The 18,360-nt window shown below is 40.3% G+C and overlaps 5 protein-coding genes across 7 annotated transcripts; 3 read left to right on the top strand and 2 right to left on the bottom strand.

Moving 5' to 3' along the window:
- Positions 1–2,236: 2,236 nt before the first annotated feature.
- Positions 2,237–8,420, top strand: LOC125198329 (putative late blight resistance protein homolog R1B-16). 2 transcript variants are annotated; one of them, XM_048096697.1, is made up of 5 exons: positions 2,237–2,527; positions 4,126–4,332; positions 4,416–4,588; positions 5,296–7,988; positions 8,167–8,420. In XM_048096697.1, the coding sequence occupies exon 4, from the start codon at positions 5,302–5,304 to the stop codon at positions 7,951–7,953; it is 2,652 nt and encodes an 883-aa protein (XP_047952654.1). In that variant the 5' UTR covers positions 2,237–2,527; positions 4,126–4,332; positions 4,416–4,588; positions 5,296–5,301; the 3' UTR covers positions 7,954–7,988; positions 8,167–8,420. The 2 variants fall into 2 exon arrangements, with proteins under 2 accessions (XP_047952654.1, XP_047952655.1); XM_048096698.1 differs by lacking the exons at positions 2,237–2,527; positions 4,126–4,332; positions 4,416–4,588 and having other exon boundaries at positions 5,044–7,988.
- LOC125198328 (disease resistance protein RPP13-like) lies at positions 2,347–2,937 on the top strand. Its single transcript, XM_048096696.1, has one exon. It carries the CDS (start codon positions 2,347–2,349, stop codon positions 2,935–2,937), a length of 591 nt encoding a protein of 196 aa, XP_047952653.1.
- On the bottom strand, positions 4,112–4,510 carry LOC125198327 (cytochrome P450 71D8-like). The gene has a single exon (XM_048096695.1). It carries the CDS (start codon positions 4,508–4,510, stop codon positions 4,112–4,114), a length of 399 nt encoding a protein of 132 aa, XP_047952652.1.
- Positions 8,421–8,983: 563 nt separating the features above from the next.
- Positions 8,984–13,574, top strand: LOC125198331. 2 transcript variants are annotated; one of them, XM_048096699.1, is made up of 4 exons: positions 8,984–9,255; positions 9,383–10,342; positions 13,052–13,232; positions 13,307–13,574. In XM_048096699.1, the coding sequence occupies exons 2-4, from the start codon at positions 9,667–9,669 to the stop codon at positions 13,350–13,352; spliced, it is 903 nt and encodes a 300-aa protein (XP_047952656.1). In that variant the 5' UTR covers positions 8,984–9,255; positions 9,383–9,666; the 3' UTR covers positions 13,353–13,574. The 2 variants fall into 2 exon arrangements, 1 of the variants encoding a protein (XP_047952656.1); XR_007172384.1 differs by lacking the exon at positions 8,984–9,255 and adding an exon at positions 11,414–12,625 and having other exon boundaries at positions 9,388–10,342; positions 13,052–13,574.
- A 304-nt stretch (positions 13,575–13,878) lies between these two features.
- LOC125198326 (uncharacterized mitochondrial protein AtMg00810-like) lies at positions 13,879–14,664 on the bottom strand. The gene has a single exon (XM_048096694.1). The coding sequence runs from the start codon at positions 14,662–14,664 to the stop codon at positions 13,879–13,881; it is 786 nt and encodes a 261-aa protein (XP_047952651.1).
- Between the last annotated feature and the right edge of the window lie 3,696 nt (positions 14,665–18,360).

Genomic DNA, 18,360 nt, shown 5'->3' with positions numbered 1-18,360 from the left:
GGGTGAGTCCTCCATGGAGCGTCCCTCTGTCTTCCTTGATTCCAACTTCCATCGGGATTCCAACTTCCCATCAAATTTGCTTGAGCTTGGCACTCCCCTTCGCAGGGCTGATCTGTAGTATGGTTGCAGTTGCCTTTCCTCTTGACCAGGTGATTTCTCATTTTCCACTGGAGCATGCGGATTGCATTTCTCGATCGCACTTAGCAAGGCCTTTTCCAGTTTATCGATCCTATCTTCCACCTTCTTGTCTTCTTGATCCATCACTGCATTAGCTGATCCTCTCCTCAATATGCTTCGCGGGTTATCATAGGCCTTCTTTGCCTCAATCAATCTCCCCAGCGTTTCCCTGGCTTCACTTGCTTTGTTCTTAGTAAAATTTCCCCCGCTCGAGGAGTTCATCAAGTCCTTTGACTCAGGGTTTGCACCTTCATAGAACAAATAGTAAGTCTCCGCTTCTATCATCCTGTGGTTTGGACAAGCATCCAGCAGCCCCTTGAAGCGGGACCAATAAGAACTTAGAGACTCATCGTATTCTTGTTTGCACTCCTGAATCTCCTTCTTCAAGGCATTCGTCTTGTTAGATGGAAAAAAGTAATCCAAAAATTCCAGTTTAAAATCCTTCCACGTGTTGATCGAGTCCGGTGGAAGCCTCAGCAGCCAAGTGTTCGCCACTGGCCTGCTCCCTCTCGCACTTCTCGTACTCCGCCGCAAACAAATTTACCTGCTTCTTTATTTGATCCCAGTGCTTGCGGAGTTGCTCCCTGTAGCGCTTGTACGCGTTCGCCGGCTTGGCCGCGTTGTATTTCTCGGCGATGCACTCCCAATACGCAGTCACCCTCTGGTTGTTGGCGTACACCGCATCTTCCGAAACATCAATCCAACATCTCGTCAAGACGATGGATTCGGAGTAGTTCGTCCTGCCCGAGGCGAACTCTTCACACACCTCCGTTGTAGGCAACTTCTGGGCTCGTGCCTTTGTCCGCTTCTTCTTGGTGGCGGACCCGGAAGCGGCGGCGACGGAGGGGCGGTGTGGAGACGGCTCCATATCGGACAGCCCGTATGAGTCGGTGGAAAAGTCGGGATCGTACTCGGCGTTGGTGTTGAATGGCCGGTATTCGTCGGGTTCTATACCCGGCCATCGTGCACCACCGAAAATCGGACTATTAAGATAATATTCGGAATCCATTTTGCTTGAAAATGTAGTGAATTTGATGAGAGTGAAGTGAGAAAAATGAAGTGTGAAAAATGAAATGAATTTGATATATATAGGTTTTGAAAATTTAATCAAATTAAAAAAAAAAAACTAAACCGCGTCGCATCGTCCGCCTCGTCCACAGTGGCGGACGATGGGTATCGTCCGCGCATCGTCCGCGGACAATGTATCGGGCGCGGACGATGGGTTACCCATCGTCCGCGATGCTACAATGGCGGACGATGCATCGTCCGTCGTATCGTCCGTCCCATTGCGGATGCTCTTATTAAACTATATGTGTGTGTGTGAACGCTTCTGACCGAAAGTGATTCGTGAACACAATAAATTAAGAATTCCTCTCAATCTTAGTTGCGATAGATATACTCATATACTCCCCCCGTCCCACATTTGTAGTAACATTTAGTTATGGCATGGGTTTTAAGGAATTGGTGAAGTGTGTAATTAATGAAGTGAGAGGTGGAGTGTGTAATAAATGAAATGAGATAGTGGAGTGGGATGATGTAGTGTGTAATAAATGAAGTGAGTTGGTTAAAGGTGGGTCCCTCTTTGACTTTATGGTTTTTTATTTTTGTTTTGATTTATTTTAATATAGATAATGGCATTTGGGTGTAATTTAAGTGAATAATGGGGTAAAATTTTATGTGCAAATATGGTAAATTCTAAATGTTACTCCAAATGTGGGACGGACTTTTATGGCAAAATGTTACTACAAATCTGGGACGGAGGGAGTACTTAATAACCTACAGATATTAGATTCAATCTAGCCAAGTGGACTAATAGGGGTCCACCAAATGGACTTAAAAAGTTCTTGAACAAATTAATTCGTTCTTTGTAACAATGGTCTTCTTTTCACATCATATATATGGTCAATGGAGTAACACTTTATACTGTGGAGCCACGTGCATGTCCTTTGTTGTTGGCAATAATGCAGAAGGAAGAAAGGGCAATAAGTAACCACACACCTTTTTCATAATTATACGGTGGACAACATTTCTTCTCAACAAGCCTGAACTATACCAGTTACAGATCGACCATGGCTGCTTATGCAGCTCTGACTTCGCTCTTGCATATCTTAGATGATATCAAGCATCATCCTTCCCCTCCCATTTCTATCCACCAACAAGAAGGAGACGATGAAGATATCTGTGTCCAAAGCTCAGCTCCACAGAAGTGTCTCAGCATCTGGTGGTTCGTCGAGATCTTCCATCATGGTGGGGTTTGGTGACGCATCACGTGAAATCATGGACAAGCTCACCAACGGAGTAGACGATCGCCAACTCCAAGTCATCCCTATTGTAGGGATGGGAGGGATTGGTAAGACCACTCTTGCTAAACATGCTTATGCACTTCCTTGTATTAAGGAGCATTTTGATATTCGTGCATGGGTTACAATTTCTCAAAATTTTGACACAAGAGAAATTCTTTGTGAGCTGCTTTCTCAAGCCAACAAAAAAAGCAAGGAAGAAATGAGTGGAATGAGTGAAAATGAAGTAGGATTAGCACTCCACAAATATTTATTCAATAGAAGGTTTTTAATTGTTATTGATGATATGTGGAGTGTTGATGCATGGGATAAGATGCAAAATTTCTTTCCTGATAATTGGAATGGTAGTCGCATAGTGGTGACGACTAGGCAATCAAAGTTGAGTTCTCAATTGAACAATTCCCCACTCATTGAACAATTCCCCACTCAGGCTGTTGCAAATGGCTGTGATTTATTCTGAGCCCAAGTTTTTCTATTTTTGCTGCAACATTTGAAAGGAAAGCGTAGTCTATGTTTCGTACAGTGTTCTTTTAATGGTTTCAGTACCTGCGGGATTATTAACAGTAGCTAGCGTAATTGAATTACTAGTATTAGAACTTTATTAAACACAGGTTTAGGGATTTTCATATAGAACAAGCTCTCACCATTTTTAATCAATGTTCAGACTTTTGTTTTTGTATTGGTTCAGGCCTTACAGATAGTGTTGTCATAATTATCCACACTGTTTAATGACTGATTCCTAAAATCCCATTTCCTTTTTTTGAAGGGCTTAAATTCCATTTCACGAAGGGCTTATGTATGTGTGTGTGTGAAAGTTCTTACTCCCAAGTCAGAGTAATGTTGAAATAATTACTATAAGAATAATTGACATCATGGAAAGTAAATTGTGAACACAATGGAAATATTTGAAGTAGGTACGAATCCACTATAAACTGAATTAATTATTCAATAGATTAAGATGGTGTTCGGTTTGCAAGATAAAATAATATAGAGATACAATCTAGGATTGAGTTGTGAGATTATTTTAGTCATAGGGGGTTAACTATAACTAATTATCCTCTGATTATCCATCTAGTATTGAGTTGTGAGGTTGAATCTCATAAACCAAACACACAATAAATTTAATCACGGATACAATCTTACAGACCGAACACCCCCTATGAGTCCTGAGAACTTAGTACAATAGAATCCCTCTTATTTTAACCTATTCAGACTAAGATATAGTAAGATTCAATCAAGCCAGGTGGACTAACAGTGGCCCACCCAACACTTGTATCGCCTCAACAACACACTGTTATTATGCAATGGTCCTTTTCTCTTTATGAATTCGTGGCAAATGCAATTTGTTTCCCCTCTGTTATTTATTGATGTCTTGAAGCAATGAACTTCAAGCATGCTGTATATAGACTGTCCAAATTTGGGTGACAAGTTCAATCACAATCTTCTGAAGAGGCTAAAGACAATCCACCTCCATAAGGAATCAACCCATACATACTATAATAGAAACTGTATTCTTGCACGAGTAGTAATTAATTTCATTTATGGTGCTTATGACATAAACACAGATAGTGCTCTAAATTACACACCATCACTCCAATAACACGAGAATACAGAAGCCATTTATAAATGATCAGTCAGGCACTTGCAGGCAAAGGTCGTTTAACAATGGGAACCAAATGCAAAGGGTGTTTCCTTCTTACAGTGCCGCCAAAGGACTCTGTCATATCCAAATCTTCATGTTTCATCCTGTTTGGCAATTTCCAATCAAAATGATACAGAAGCATAGCAAGCGGAAGCTCTACGTTTGCCAATCCGAATGACATGCCGGGGCATATTCTCCTTCCTGCAACAAAAGGTACGTATTCCAGATTGTTCCCTTTGAAATCAAATGAGCTCTCCTCAAATCTTTCTGGTATAAACTTCTCCGCATCGTTCCAGTACTTGGGGTCTCTTCCTAATGCCCACGCATTCACTACCACTCTGGTTTTTGCTGGGATTTCGTATCCATCAATTTCACATCTTTTGACGTTCATTCTCGGGATTAAAAGCGGAAGCGGAGGGTGCAATCTCAATGTCTCTTTGATGACTTTGAAGTAAAGAATAAAGCATAGGTGAGAGAGGAGATCCTTTATTTTGAAATTAGTACTCCATCCCTTATAATTTATAACTATTTGACTCAGCACGGATTTTAAGAAATGTAATAGAAAGTGGGTTAAAAAAATTGATAGCACGTGAGTCCTATTTTTATATAGTACCCCATCCGTCCTTATAATTTGTCACCATTTGACCTGGCACGGGTTTTAAGAAATGTAATAGAAAGTGGGTTGAAAAAGTTAGTGGCAAGTGGGTCCTACTTTTATCTATTAGTTTTATAATAAAATGTGAGTAGGAATGAGTTTGTGGAATATGAGGTCCACTACCAAAAATGGTAAAAGTGAAAGGTGACAAATTTTTAGGGACGGACGAAAAAGGAAATAGGTGACAAATTTTCAGAGATGGAGAGAGTATTAGTTTTAATCAAGTGGGAATTTAAAGTTGTATTTTATCATTATTTATTAATTAAATTATGGATTTAGGCACCATGTCTCAGCTCACGCCCATCAACTTATTGTTAATCCAAAGTGGCTATATTTTATCATCAAGCAGCTTGACATGTCACCTGTAACGCGTTTGTGTCATCAAGTTGCATATTATACTACTATCAAACTAGCTAATCAGCTAATCTTTGAATTGATATAGGAAACTAATGCATCATTTTCATTCAAACTCATTCATACTCTATGTTTGCTGCACTTTTTTCTTTCTAACTTTCTGTTAGAGATTGATGGCAGCTTATGCAGCTCTGACTTCGCTCTTACATATCTTAGATGATATCAAGCATCATCCTTCCCCTCCGATTTCTATCCACCAACAACAATTTGAATCCATCACTCAAACTGTTACCTCCTTGCAAGAATTTCTTGAAACCTATAATTCCCCTTTTGCCAACACAAACGAAGCTGATCCGTTGGAGATTCGTATTGCAGAAGCAGCTTATGCAGCCCAAGATGTGATCGAGTCCCATATTATGGACATGATCAAGCTGCGTAAATCCAGCGGAGCTTATCATGGACAAATACACTCGGGAGGAGAAACCAGCAGTATGCAAAGTAAACCGCTGATGTGGTTCAATTACTTTGGATTTCTAATGAAACCCATATATCATGGCAGGAAAATCAGTTACATAGATAATCTATGTTTGAAGAAAGTTATAAAAGACATGGATTTGGTCAAGAAGGAGGCGATGAAGATATCTGTGTCCAAAGCTCAGCTCCAGAGAAGTGTTTCAACATCTGGTGGGTCATCAAGATCTTCCATCATGGTGGGTTTTGGTGATGCATCACGTGAAATCATGGACAAGCTCACCAACGGAGTAGATGATCGCCGACTCCAAGTAATCCCTATTGTAGGGATGGGAGGGATTGGTAAGACCACCCTCGCTAAACATGTTTATGCACATCCTTATATTAAGGAGCATTTTGATATTCGTGCATGGGTTACAATTTCTCAATCTTTTGACACAAGAGAAATTCTTTGTGAGCTGCTTTCTCAAGCCAACAAAAAAAGCAAGGAAGAAATGAGTGGAATGAGTGAAAATGAAGTAGGATTAGCACTCCACAAATATTTATTCAACAGGAGGTTTATAATTGTTATGGATGATATGTGGAGTGTCGATGCATGGGATAAGATGCAAAATTTCTTTCCTGATAATTGGAATGGTAGTCGCATAGTGGTGACGACTAGGCAATCACAGTTGAGTTCTCAATTGAACAAAAATTATTGCCTTCGATTGAAGTTATTAGATGAGGTTAGTAGCTGGGATCTATTCTCCAACTCCGTGTTTGGGGAGGAGAGTTGTCCACTTGAATTGGAGGACATTGGGAAGAAAATTGTAGAGAATTGTAGAGGACTTCCTTTAGCAATTGTTGTGGTGGGAGGCCTTTTGAAAAAAATGGAACACACTAAAGAATGTTGGGAATCGATAAGGACAAACTCAAGTTCGGTAGTGAATTCGGCTGATGAAGATTTTTGCTTGAAAATTCTGAAACTAAGCTACAGTCATTTGCCAGTGTATTTGAAGCCATGTTTTATATACATGGGAGTGTTTGATGAAGACCGTGCAGTTCGTGTCTCAACACTCGTCAAGTTGTGGGATTCTGAAGGGTTTCTAAGACCACAAAGTGGGAAAAGCTTGGAAACAAGCGCAAAAGAGTACTTAAATGAGTTAGTTGATAGAAATCTCATTCTAGTTCATGAGTTGGGGTCGACTGGAAACATAAAGCGTTGCAAAGTTCATGATCTATTGAGAGACCTTTGTTGCAGAGAAGCTGGGAAACAGGGCTTTTATTATGTGACAGGGAAACATGAGTCTCAGGCCTTAAATAGGCAACGTTGTGTTGTTATTCCTCGAGGCACTTCAAAGGACGAGGTTCGTGATGCCTTACAATCTATGCCGCTTGCTCGTACGCTTTTATGTCATTGTGATGAAGTTGTTCCGATGCCTGAGTCTAGACTATTGAGGACATTGAAAGCTTTTGATACAGATAGAAGTGGAAGCCACAATTATTTGTTTGATGATTTGTTCCAGTTTGTGAACTCACGGTATCTCGCTGTTGGAGTTCAGAGGGTGTCTGAAATCCCCTCTTCAATCACTTTTCTCTGGAATCTACAAACACTTATTATTTTTCATTCTACAATGGTTGATGCATCATATATTTCGGGGATGACTCAACTTAAGCATATTGAGTTCCATAAAGGAGATATATTTATGAAACATCCTCCTGCTTTTCCCTGGGTCGTCATGAACAATCTACAAACGCTCAAAGGAGTTGCTCTGAATTTTCCTGTTAAGTATATCCCCTATATAAAGAAATTGACAGGAACTAATTTTGCACTTGGAAATCTTATGTATATGGTTAAACTAGAGTCCTGTCGGTGTTATGAACCTAATTGGAGCTTGGATACCATTTTTCCACGCTGTCTTAAGAAGTTGAGCTTGGGATCACACACCTCCAGTTGGGTATTGACTGGACTGAATCTTGAAAAGATAGGTGCATTACCTCTTCTTCAGAAGCTTAAATTGGAACGAGCTGGTTTCGAAAATGGCGTGTGGGAAACAAGTGAAGAACAGTTCCCAAGCCTCAAATACTTGGAACTGAAATGGTGTCGTTTGGTATCCTGGATAACAGATAGCTCTCACATTCCATGCCTTGAGAAACTTCGTCTTTACGCAATAAAGGAATTGAAGGAGATCCCTTGTGAAATTGGTGAAATACCAACGATGCAATCAATCCACTTGGAATATTGCAGCAAATCAGTGGTAGAGTCTGCCAAGGCAATAGCAGAGGAGCAAGATGAAATACAAGTTCGAGCTGTGCTCTTCAACAACAGCAACAACCAAGCATTAAGGTGGAGCCTCGCAGGCCCCAACTTTTAAGTTGAGATAGACTATTTTTAGTCTGAAACATTGAGGTAATGAGGCTGTTACAATAATGCATTTGATGGTACATTGGTTTCCATTTTCAGTTTCTAGGTAAACTTATATAGACAGAAAATATTGCAAATTTATAGCCACTAGCAACTAATTAGTGTCACTTGCATATTCTTTAATAGTGAGTGTGGTTATTACTCATCTAGTTATTCTCTGCAGATGTAATCTCTCTCTGTCTGTCTGTTCATGGACTGATGAGGCCGCTTATGTCGGAAGTGGGATGCGCGGATTGACATCAACTATTTTCGGTGTGTTCTGTTTTGAGCGTTTTTCTTTGCAAGTACTGTTTGAGCATGTTTGCTAGTTCCATTGAATTTGTAACTCTTACTTACCATAGAGTCCATTTTGTTGCTACCAGTTGGCTTGTTTATTTGCTTGAATTTGTTTCAAATAATAAATTATTGGTTTGTTTATTTTGTGATTCCCCACTCAGACTGTTGCAAATGGCTGTGATTTATAAAAACAGGTTTAGGAATTTTCATATAGAACAAGCTCACACCATTTTTAATCAATGTTCAGACTTTGCTGTTAGTGTTGTCATAATTATCCACATTGTTCAATGGCTGATTCCTAACAATCCATTTCCTTTCTTTGAAGGGCTTAAATTCCATTTCACCAAGGGCTCATCTGCGTCTTATAAAATTGTACTACTATATATGTATGTATGTGTGTGAAAGTTCACAAAATTGTAAACTATGTTAGCATTCAAGATTTGATGTCAACAGATTACAAATAACTTCAATAGAAAATGATAACACAATATCAATAGTCTGTTGACATTAAAATCTTGAAATCTAATGATCCAGATCATAGTTTGGAATTTGTAGAAAAAATGCCGTTTGCATTTTATTACTATCTGGAAAGTAAATTGTAATCACAGTGGAAATATTTAAACTAGTGAGATATTTTTCACTGAATATTATGCATGTTTTATACTGTGGGCACATACATGTCATAGTTCTCGGCAATAATGTAGAATAGATATAATATGAACTCTAGCCACACACCTTTTTACATAATTATATTTGTGGACTAAGTGTTTAAGCTTCATTTCTTCTCAAACAAAGCCTCGGTGATGGCAGCTTATGCAGCCCCGATTTCACTCTTGCATGTCTTAGATGACATCACGCATCATCCTTCCCCTTGGTTCTTGCATTTCTTAGATGATACTATCAAACATCGTCTTGAGATTGACGATTCTCCGTCCGAAACATTGAGGCAATGAGGCTGTTTACGATGCATTTTATGGTACCCTGGTTTCAATTTTAATTTTCTAATCTCACTAGCTTGTTACTCACTTAGTTGCACTCACATACCTTAATAGATTATGGTTCGATAAGGGTTACTCCATTACTTATCTAGTTATGCTCTGCAGGCATCTCTCAAATTTCTATCACGATTTGCGTATGCAGATGTGATCACTCTTTCTCTGTTCAAGGACTAATGAGTTATGAGGACACTAAAAAGAAAATTGTGTGGAAACTAAAGAACCAATTATTTTGTGGAAGCCAGCTGGGAAAATTGTATGCAGGGCCATCCTAATATTGAGAATCTCTATGTCAACAAGTTGCAATTGACTTCTCTTCTAAGTACATGTACATCACATTAGTCTTCTTCTTTTATCTAGTACTAGTACTTTTATTCTGTTTCTGAGCATTCATGGCGGCTTATGCAGCTGTGGTTTCTCTTATGCATCTCATAGATGATATCGAACATCATCCTTCCCCTCCAATTTCTATTGACAAACAACAACTTGAATCTCTCTCTCAAACCGTGACCTTCTTGCAAGAATTTCTTGAACGCTACAATTCTCCTTTTGCCCACAGCAACGAAGCCAATCCCTTGGAGATGCATATTGCAGAAGCAGCTTATGCAGCTGAAGATGTTATTGAGTCCCATATTGTAGATATGATTAAGCACACTGCAGTTCATCATCAACAAATCTACTCTGGAGGAGAATCCAACAATCAAAGGAAACCGGTTATGTGCTCTAATTACTTCGGATGGCTAATGAAACCCATGACTCATGGCAGAAAGATCAATTACATTGATAATCTGTATCAAGCTCTGAAGAAAGTGATAAAGGACATGGACTTGGTCAAGAAGGAGGCGATGAAGATCTCTTTAGTAGAAGCTCATCTGCAGCGGTTGGAGACTGCGCCCGTTGATCAGCTGCCGAGAGAGGTCTCCTCGACTCATGTTGTTTCGTTGACGTATTCTTTGAAGGAAAACTTTATGGTGGGCTTTGACCAAGTGTTTCTTGAAGTTTTGGATAAGCTCACTGGAGGCCAACTGAACTGCCAAATCATCCCCATCACGGGGATGGGCGGAATTGGTAAGACCACGCTTACCAAAAATCTATTTGAGAATGCACTTGTTAAAGAGTATTTTGATATTCGTGCTTGGATTACCATATCTCAAACTTATAATGTTAGAGGAACACTAAGGGAAATTCTTTTCCAAGCAAGTGGAGATTTGAGTGATGTAAGTGAGGATGATTTGGGAGAGAAATTGTACAAGTATTTATCGGGAAGGAGGTATCTCATAGTAATAGATGATATGTGGAGTATAGAGGTGTGGAATAAGATCAAATTTTTCTTTCCTAATCATCAGAATGAGAGTCGAATAATCGTAATTCAATTGTTATTAATAGTAATGATGAATTTTGCTTGAAAATATTGAGAATGAGCTATATTTATCTACCAAACTATTTGAAGCCATGTTTTTTGTATATGGGTATCTTTGAGGAAGATCGTAGTATCTGTGTGTCAATGCTCAAGAAGTTGTGGGTTTCTGAAGGATTTTTAAAACCAAGGAGTGCGAAATGTTTGGAAACAATTGCGCAAGAGTACTTGAAAGAGTTGGTTGATAGAAATCTCATTTTAGTTGATAAGTTGGGATCAATTGGAAATGTTAAGTATTGTAAAATTCATGATTTGGTGAGAGATTTGTGTTTGAAAGAAGTTGAAAAGGAAAAGTTGTATCATGTGATTAGAGATCACCCTCTAAGTATAAATAGTGATCGTCGGGTTGTTTTTCCAATTAAAATTGGAGGGTGGTTAATGAGTGAAGTGATGGGATCTCTGTCACATGTCCGCTCCATAATACATGATGATGACAACTACGAAGAGAGGGATAGAGAAGTTCGACTGCCTCACAATATTAGATTGTTGAGGACATTCAAAGCATATGATGAAGATACCGTGAGTGGTGCTTATTTCTTAGATAATGTGTTTGAATTGGTGAACTTACGGTACCTTGCTGTTAACGTTCATAAGAAGTCCACATTTCCTACTTCAGTTGATCTTCTTTGGAATCTACAAACATTGATCATTCATTGTTGGGAAGATCTTATTGCACCAACTGAAATTTGGAAATTGCATCAACTTCGACATCTCGAGTTTAGGTTGCGTGGACTGATTCTACCAGATTCCCCTAGTGGTGGCGACAACGACATTGTTGTTATGAAGAATCTGCAAACACTCAAAGGAGCAAAGAATTTGATTTTGAATGAGGGGATCGTCAAAAGAATTCCTGATGTGAAGAATTTGCATCTAAGGTATCAAATGGAACAAATGGAGGGAAGCAACGGTCTCATCTATCTTCAGTGCTTGAATAAATTGGAAAATTTTTGGTGCTCCACCAAATATGGAAGTGATGAGTGTTGGCAAATGGCAAGGTTCCCACACTCCCTCAAGAAGTTGTCTGTTATTGCCTCTTCTGCTCTGGGGTTGGAAGACATATTGCAAAAAGTCGGTTCATTACCCTTTCTTGAGAAATTTGTGTTGAAAGGAGGTTTCTTCAAAACATGCAAGTGGGAAACAATTGGAGGCCAATTCCGGAGCCTCAAGTTTCTACAATTGCGCAATTGTGACGGTCTAGAAGATTGGATTGTGTCAGACAACTCTCACTTCCCACTTCTCCAGAAGCTTCGTCTTGATTATTTAAGGACACTCAAGGAGATCCCGTCAGAAATTGGAGAAATACCAACACTAAGATCAATTGAATTGGATCGTTGCAGTGAATCAACGGTGGTGTCAGCTAAAAAGATAGTAGAGGAACAAGAGGATTTATATGGAGACCAACTAGACCTTCATGTTCGAGCTCTAGTTTGGAAGGAAGAAGAAGCACTGAAGAGCTTGGCAAATGCCAACTTTGAAGTTAAAGTGGGAATTAACAGAGACTTGTCTTTCATGTAGCATGGAAGAGTAGTGTACTAATAAAGTTTGAGCTTGCTTCAATAGCATAAACTCTTTCTATTGATACTTATATTCTATTGTAAGAGCAAGCAAAAGCATTTCAGCATTTGCGTTTCTATGTAATTTACCTCATCTTTTCCATTCGATAAACATTGTACTGCAAAAGAGATAGTAGAGGGAATATAGAATTTACATTGAGAAGACGTATCCTTTCGTGTTGTAGGATCACTACTGAGCTAGGCAGGTCACAATTTAAAGTTGTAGGATGATTCTGTTTTATTTCATCTCCAACTATGTAATTATATTACATAATTATGCTGTGCATATGAGTTCTTCATCATTCATCAACACTTGATTCTGGGGATTAAAAGCGGCGCTGGAGGATGGAATCTCAGTTTCTCTTTGATGATCAGTTTGAGGTACTTCAGCTCCTCAAACATGTCTTCATCTACATATTATCCCTTGTCGTCACAAAACCCTGCTTACTTCTTCTTGTGCCTTGGTGAGTGTGGTAGGGTTTTCATCAGCTCAGTCATTGCCCACTCTGTGGCAGTGGCTGAGGTGCCTGTTCTGGCACTGAAAACACATCCTGAAATGGAAAAATGGTGGTAGATTAATTGCAATTTTGATGTCTCAACTCTCATATGCTATGTAATGTAAGGGCAAATTGCTAAGAAAAATCCATAAGTTTTGCTCAAATTTTGAACTTGACATAAAAACCATATTCTTATTTTATTACTATTTTACTGTTTTAATTTAGCAAGTTTATTTTACTGTAATTGTAGGCACTAGTAGTAATTTAAGGGATAATAATTTCATTTATTGTGCTTATTACATAATCGCAGATAGAGCTCTATCAGTGGTGGAGTCTGCCTGGATGATAGCAGAGGAGCAAGATGAAATACAAGCGAGCAACAACCAAGCACTACAGAGCCTTGCAAGCCCCAAATTTCTCGTCGAGATTGACTTATTTTTAGGCTATTACAATAAATCTATGGTACATTTGTTTCACTTTTCAATTTCTAGGTAAATATATATAGACAGAAAATATCGCAAATATGCTCGTCATAACTTATTACTCATGTAGTATTGATCTGCAGATGTCATCTCTCAAATCTCTCTCAAGATTTGCATATGCAGATGTAATCACTCTGTGCTTCCAGGTACTCTCTCTCTCTGTTCATGGACTGATGAGGCCACCTACGTCGGAAGTGGTTCTTGGATATGTGCGGATTGACACCAACTTCTGTTTTCTTTGGGTTCTGTTTCCGCGTTTCCGTCTTTGCAAATACTGTTTGTACATGTTTGCTTGTTCCATTGTGATAAAAGGATCGAAGAATAGGTTTTTTTGTATTCACTTCTGGTGTATAATTTACAATGAATTACATCCCCTTTTATAGGTTGAATAATCTACACAAAAGGTAAACCTAATCCTATTTTTGGTAGTACATCAATTATGTATCAATTCCTTGATTCATGCGTATTATCTCCTTGATACACGAAATATTCTTCCAACACTCCCCCTCAAGTTAAGTAATAGGATTCCCAATACTTAACTTGTCAAGTACCTCTCTGAATGACTTCGAGTTCACTGCCTTAGTCAAGATATCTGCCAACTGGTATTCGGATTTGACATAAGGAAGTTCAACAATTTTGGCCTCAAGTTTCTCCTTTATAAAGTGTCGATCCACTTCCACGTGCTTAGTTCGATCATGTTGGACTGGATTTTCTGATATGCCTTATTGTCGCAGAACATCCTGCAAGGGTGCGACGAATGAAGACTTAGCTCTGTCATAAGCCTTTTCAGCCACAGTATCTCGGTCAAACCACTTTTAATTCCCCTGAATTCTGCTTCAGCACTCGACAACGCTATCACCTTTTGTTTTTTACTTCTCCACGTGACAAGATTACCTCCTACAAAGGTAAAATAGCCCGTCGTTGATCTTCTGTCATTTGGGTTACCGGCCCAATCAGCATCAGTAAATCCATGTATCTCTAGGTGCCCATGTTTCTCAAACAATAGTCCATGTTCTGTAGTTCCCTTCAAGTATCGAACTATCCTGAGGGCTGCCTCCCAATGATCCTCCTGTGGTGAATGCATGAATTGGCTTACTACTCCCACAACATATGATATGTCGGGTCTTGTGTGGGAGAGATAAATAAGTTTCCCAACAAGCCTTTGATATCTCCCCCTGTCTGTAAGCTTAGCTCCTTCTCGTATTTGCTGTCCATGATTCTGTACTATCGGAGTATCTGCAGGCTTGCATTCAACCATCCCGGCTTCAGCGAGAAGATCGAGTATATACTTCCCTTGATTCATGAAGATCCCTCGTTTGGATCTTAACACTTCTATACCTAAGAAGTATTTGAGAAGACCCAAGTCCTTCATCTCGAACTCATTGAACAGATTCTTCCGCAGCTCACTTATCTCTTCTTCATCATCCTCTGTTATTATCATGTCATCAACATAGATGATGAGGCACGTGATCTTCCCATTCTTCCTTTTTTAATCGTGAGTACTTTGTCTTCCAGGTCGTATACGAGGTATGGATCTGCCCTGCCCTCGAATGTTATCGCGAGATTATCCCACAAAGATTTTGCGGTTTGGTGATGAGCGAAGTCGTCTACATATTATCCCACAAAGATTATCCCTCAAACATGTCTTCGTCTACATATTATCCCTTGTCGTCACAAAACCCTGCTTACTTCTTCTTGTGCCTTGGTGAGTGTGGTAGGGTTTTCATCAGCTCAGTCATTGCCCACTCTGTGGCAGTGGCTGAGGTGCCTGTTCCGGCACTGAAAACACATCCTGAAACGGAAAAATTGTGGTAGATTAATTGCAATTTTAATGTCTCATATGCTTATGTAATGTAAGGGCAAATTGCTAAGAAAAATCCCTAAGTTTGCTCAAATTTTGAAAATGACATAAAAACCATATTCTTATTTTATTACTATTTTACTGTTTTTCTATTTGTTTCTTCAATTATCAAACTATACTCTCTGTTTTAATTTAGCAAGTTTATTTTACTGTAATTGTAGGCACTAGTAGTAATTTTAAGGGATAATAATTTCATTTATCAGTGGTGGAGTCTGCCTGGATGATAGAAGAGGAGCAAGATGAAATACAAGCGAGCAACAACCAAGCACTACAGTCTACAGAGCCTTGCAAGCCCCAAATTTCTCGTCGAGATTGACTATTTTTAGTCTAAAACATTGAGGTGATGAGGCTGTTACAATGAATTTATGGTACATTGGTTTCACTTTTCAATTTCTAGGTAAATATATATAGACAGAAAATATCGCAAATATGCTCGTCATAACTTATTACTCATGTAGTATTGATCTGCAGATGTTATCTCTCAAACCTCTCTCAAGATTTGCAGATGTAATCACTCTTTGCTTCCAGGTACTCTCTCTTCTCTCTGTTCATGGACTGATGAGGCCACCTACGTCGGAAGTGGTTCTTGTGGATGTGCGGATTGACACCAACTTCTGTTTTCTTTGGGTTCTGTTTCCGCGTTTGTCTTTGCAAATACTGTTTGTAATGTTTGCTTGTTCCATTGAATTTGTAATTCTTAACTACCATAAAATCCAATTTGATTGAACAAATGGACTTAAAAAATTCTTGAACAAATTAATTCGTTCTTTGTAACAATGGTCTTCTTCTCACATCACTTTATACTGTGGGGCCACGTACATGTGTTGGTTGTCGGCAATAATGTAGAAGGGAGAAAGATCAGTAATATAGAAGGGAGAAAGATCAGTAGCCAGCAGTAACCACACACCTTTTTCATAATTATACTGTGGCCAACATTTCTTCTCAACAAGCCTGAACTATACAGTTACAGATCGACCATGGCTGCTTATGCAGCTCTGACTTCGCTCTTGCATATCTTAGATGATATCAAGCATCATCCTTTCCCTCCGATTTCTATCGACGAACAACAACTTGAATCCCTCACTCAAACTCTTACCTCCTTGCAACAATTTCTTGAGACCTATAATTCCCCTGTTGCCAACACAAAAGAAGCCGATCCATTGGAGATTCGTATTGCAGAAGCAGCATATGCAGCCCAAGATGTAATTGAGTACCATATTGTGGACATGATTAAGCTGCGTAAATCGAGTGGAGCTTATCATCGACAAATATACTCAGGAGGAGAAACCAGTACTTCTGCTGGCTCCAGCACTCAAAGTAAACCGCTCATGTGGTCCAATTACTTTGAATGTCTAATGAAACCCAAACATCATCGCAGGAAAATCAGTTATATTGATAATCTTTATCGAGGTTTGAAGATAGTTATAAAAGACGTGGATTTGGTCAAGAAGGAGGCGATGGAGATATCCGTGTCTGAAGCTCAGCTCCAGAGAAGTGTCTCAACATCTGGTGGTTCGTCGAGATCTTCCATCATGGTGGGGTTTGGTGATGCATCACGTGAAATCATGGATAAGCTCACCAACGGAGTAGACGATCGCCAACTCCAAGTCATCCCTATTGTAGGGATGGGAGGGATTGGTAAGACCACTCTCGCGAAACATGTTTACTTTGAGTGCATCCACAATGGAGCGCCCTATGCGACGCCCTAAGCCCCGCCCTATGCACCGCCACGTCAGCATTTTATCCTCCTTCCATTCCATCTGCAGTGGAGCGGATTATAGCCCACCCTAAGCGACGCCCTAAGCATTTTATCTATTATTTGAATATTCAAATACTTCAAAATTTGGAAAAAAAACTTCATTTCATTAAAATTAAAACATTACAATACGAAATAAAAAAAACTATAATTTCTCAACGGCGGCGGTTGCGGTTCCAAACTTCTTCAATCATGTCGGTCATGAGCTGAGTATGGTCTTGTTGGTTGCGTATTGAGGCATGTCGCTGTAGAACCGCACCGAAGCCCATCGGTAATCCTCGAGTGACAGGCGAGGTCGCCATGCTAGAGCTAGATCCGGCTTCATCATCCACCCAATCGGTGACATGTCCACGTTCTTGTTCGACTATCATGTTATGCATGATAATGCACGCATACATGACGTCGATGATGACATCCTTGTACCAGAAACGCGTCGAACCTTTCACTTTGCCCACCGCGATTGGAGCACCCCAAAGCCCGCTCCACATCCTTCCGCGCGGACTCCTGCTTTGCCGCAAACAAGACTCTCCTCTCACCAATTGGGCAGCTGATCGTCTTAAAAAACCAAACAGGCTACCTGTGGGTATATACCATCGGCTGCGTAGTACCACATATGACGTGTGCGGCTCGGTGGCGGTGAAGCTGTGGATAGTGGGACCGCGACTCCTGCACTTGATCGGCTAATAGGGTGGGCCAAGTTTAAGGGCGTTTGATTCATCGTTGTTCGACCCGGTTACACCGCTAGCAAGGCCTGCCGGACCCAGAGATGGTGGTCAAGCTTAACACTGACTTCGAAGATCATCGTCGGGTGGCTGCCCTTGTAGCGGCTAGTAAATTGACTTCTCCATGCCGTCGGGCAGTTCTTCCACTGCCAGTGCATACAGTCGATGCTCCCTAGCATCCTAGGGGAAGCCGTGCATCGTCTCGTGCATCCGCATCAGCTGGGTAATCATCAGCGGCACGGGGCGTCGTAAATCATGTATCTCCAAAGCCCACAACTAATCTCTACAAAATTTCTTGAGACATTCGCGGCCGCTGTATCCCCGACATGAAGGTACTTGTCGAATATCCGCAGCCAGCTGCAGCCAACCTAGCGGATCGCAACCGCACACCTCGCAATGACGTAAATCCGTCCGCGATCCCTTCTTCCCCAAAACTGGAAGTACTCATCACGTCCCTCCAACGTGTGCACAAAGCGGAGAAAAAGATCTCGTCTCATTCTAAAACGTCGGTGAAAAATATTCGGGTCCCACTTTGGATTCTCGGCAAAATAATCTGCGAACGGACGTTCGTGCCCTACGTCGTGCTCGCGGGGGACATACGTCCGACGTCGTATCGGGCGAGAGACTCGCGCCACCGCCGTCGCCTGTTCCCGCTGCATTTGTGCCAAACATTCTGCCTTGGCTTCATTAACGGCATCGAACAAGGCTCGAGTCAAGGCACGTCTGCAGCCATCCGATGTACTCAAATCGTAGTCATCGGGATTCATTTTTGAGACGATGAGAGAGAATAATTGAAGA

This window comes from Salvia hispanica, unplaced genomic scaffold, assembly GCF_023119035.1.
Source record: "Salvia hispanica cultivar TCC Black 2014 unplaced genomic scaffold, UniMelb_Shisp_WGS_1.0 HiC_scaffold_137, whole genome shotgun sequence".
Lineage (NCBI taxonomy): Eukaryota > Viridiplantae > Streptophyta > Magnoliopsida > Lamiales > Lamiaceae > Salvia > Salvia hispanica.
This window is presented reverse-complemented; position numbering and strand designations above follow the sequence as displayed.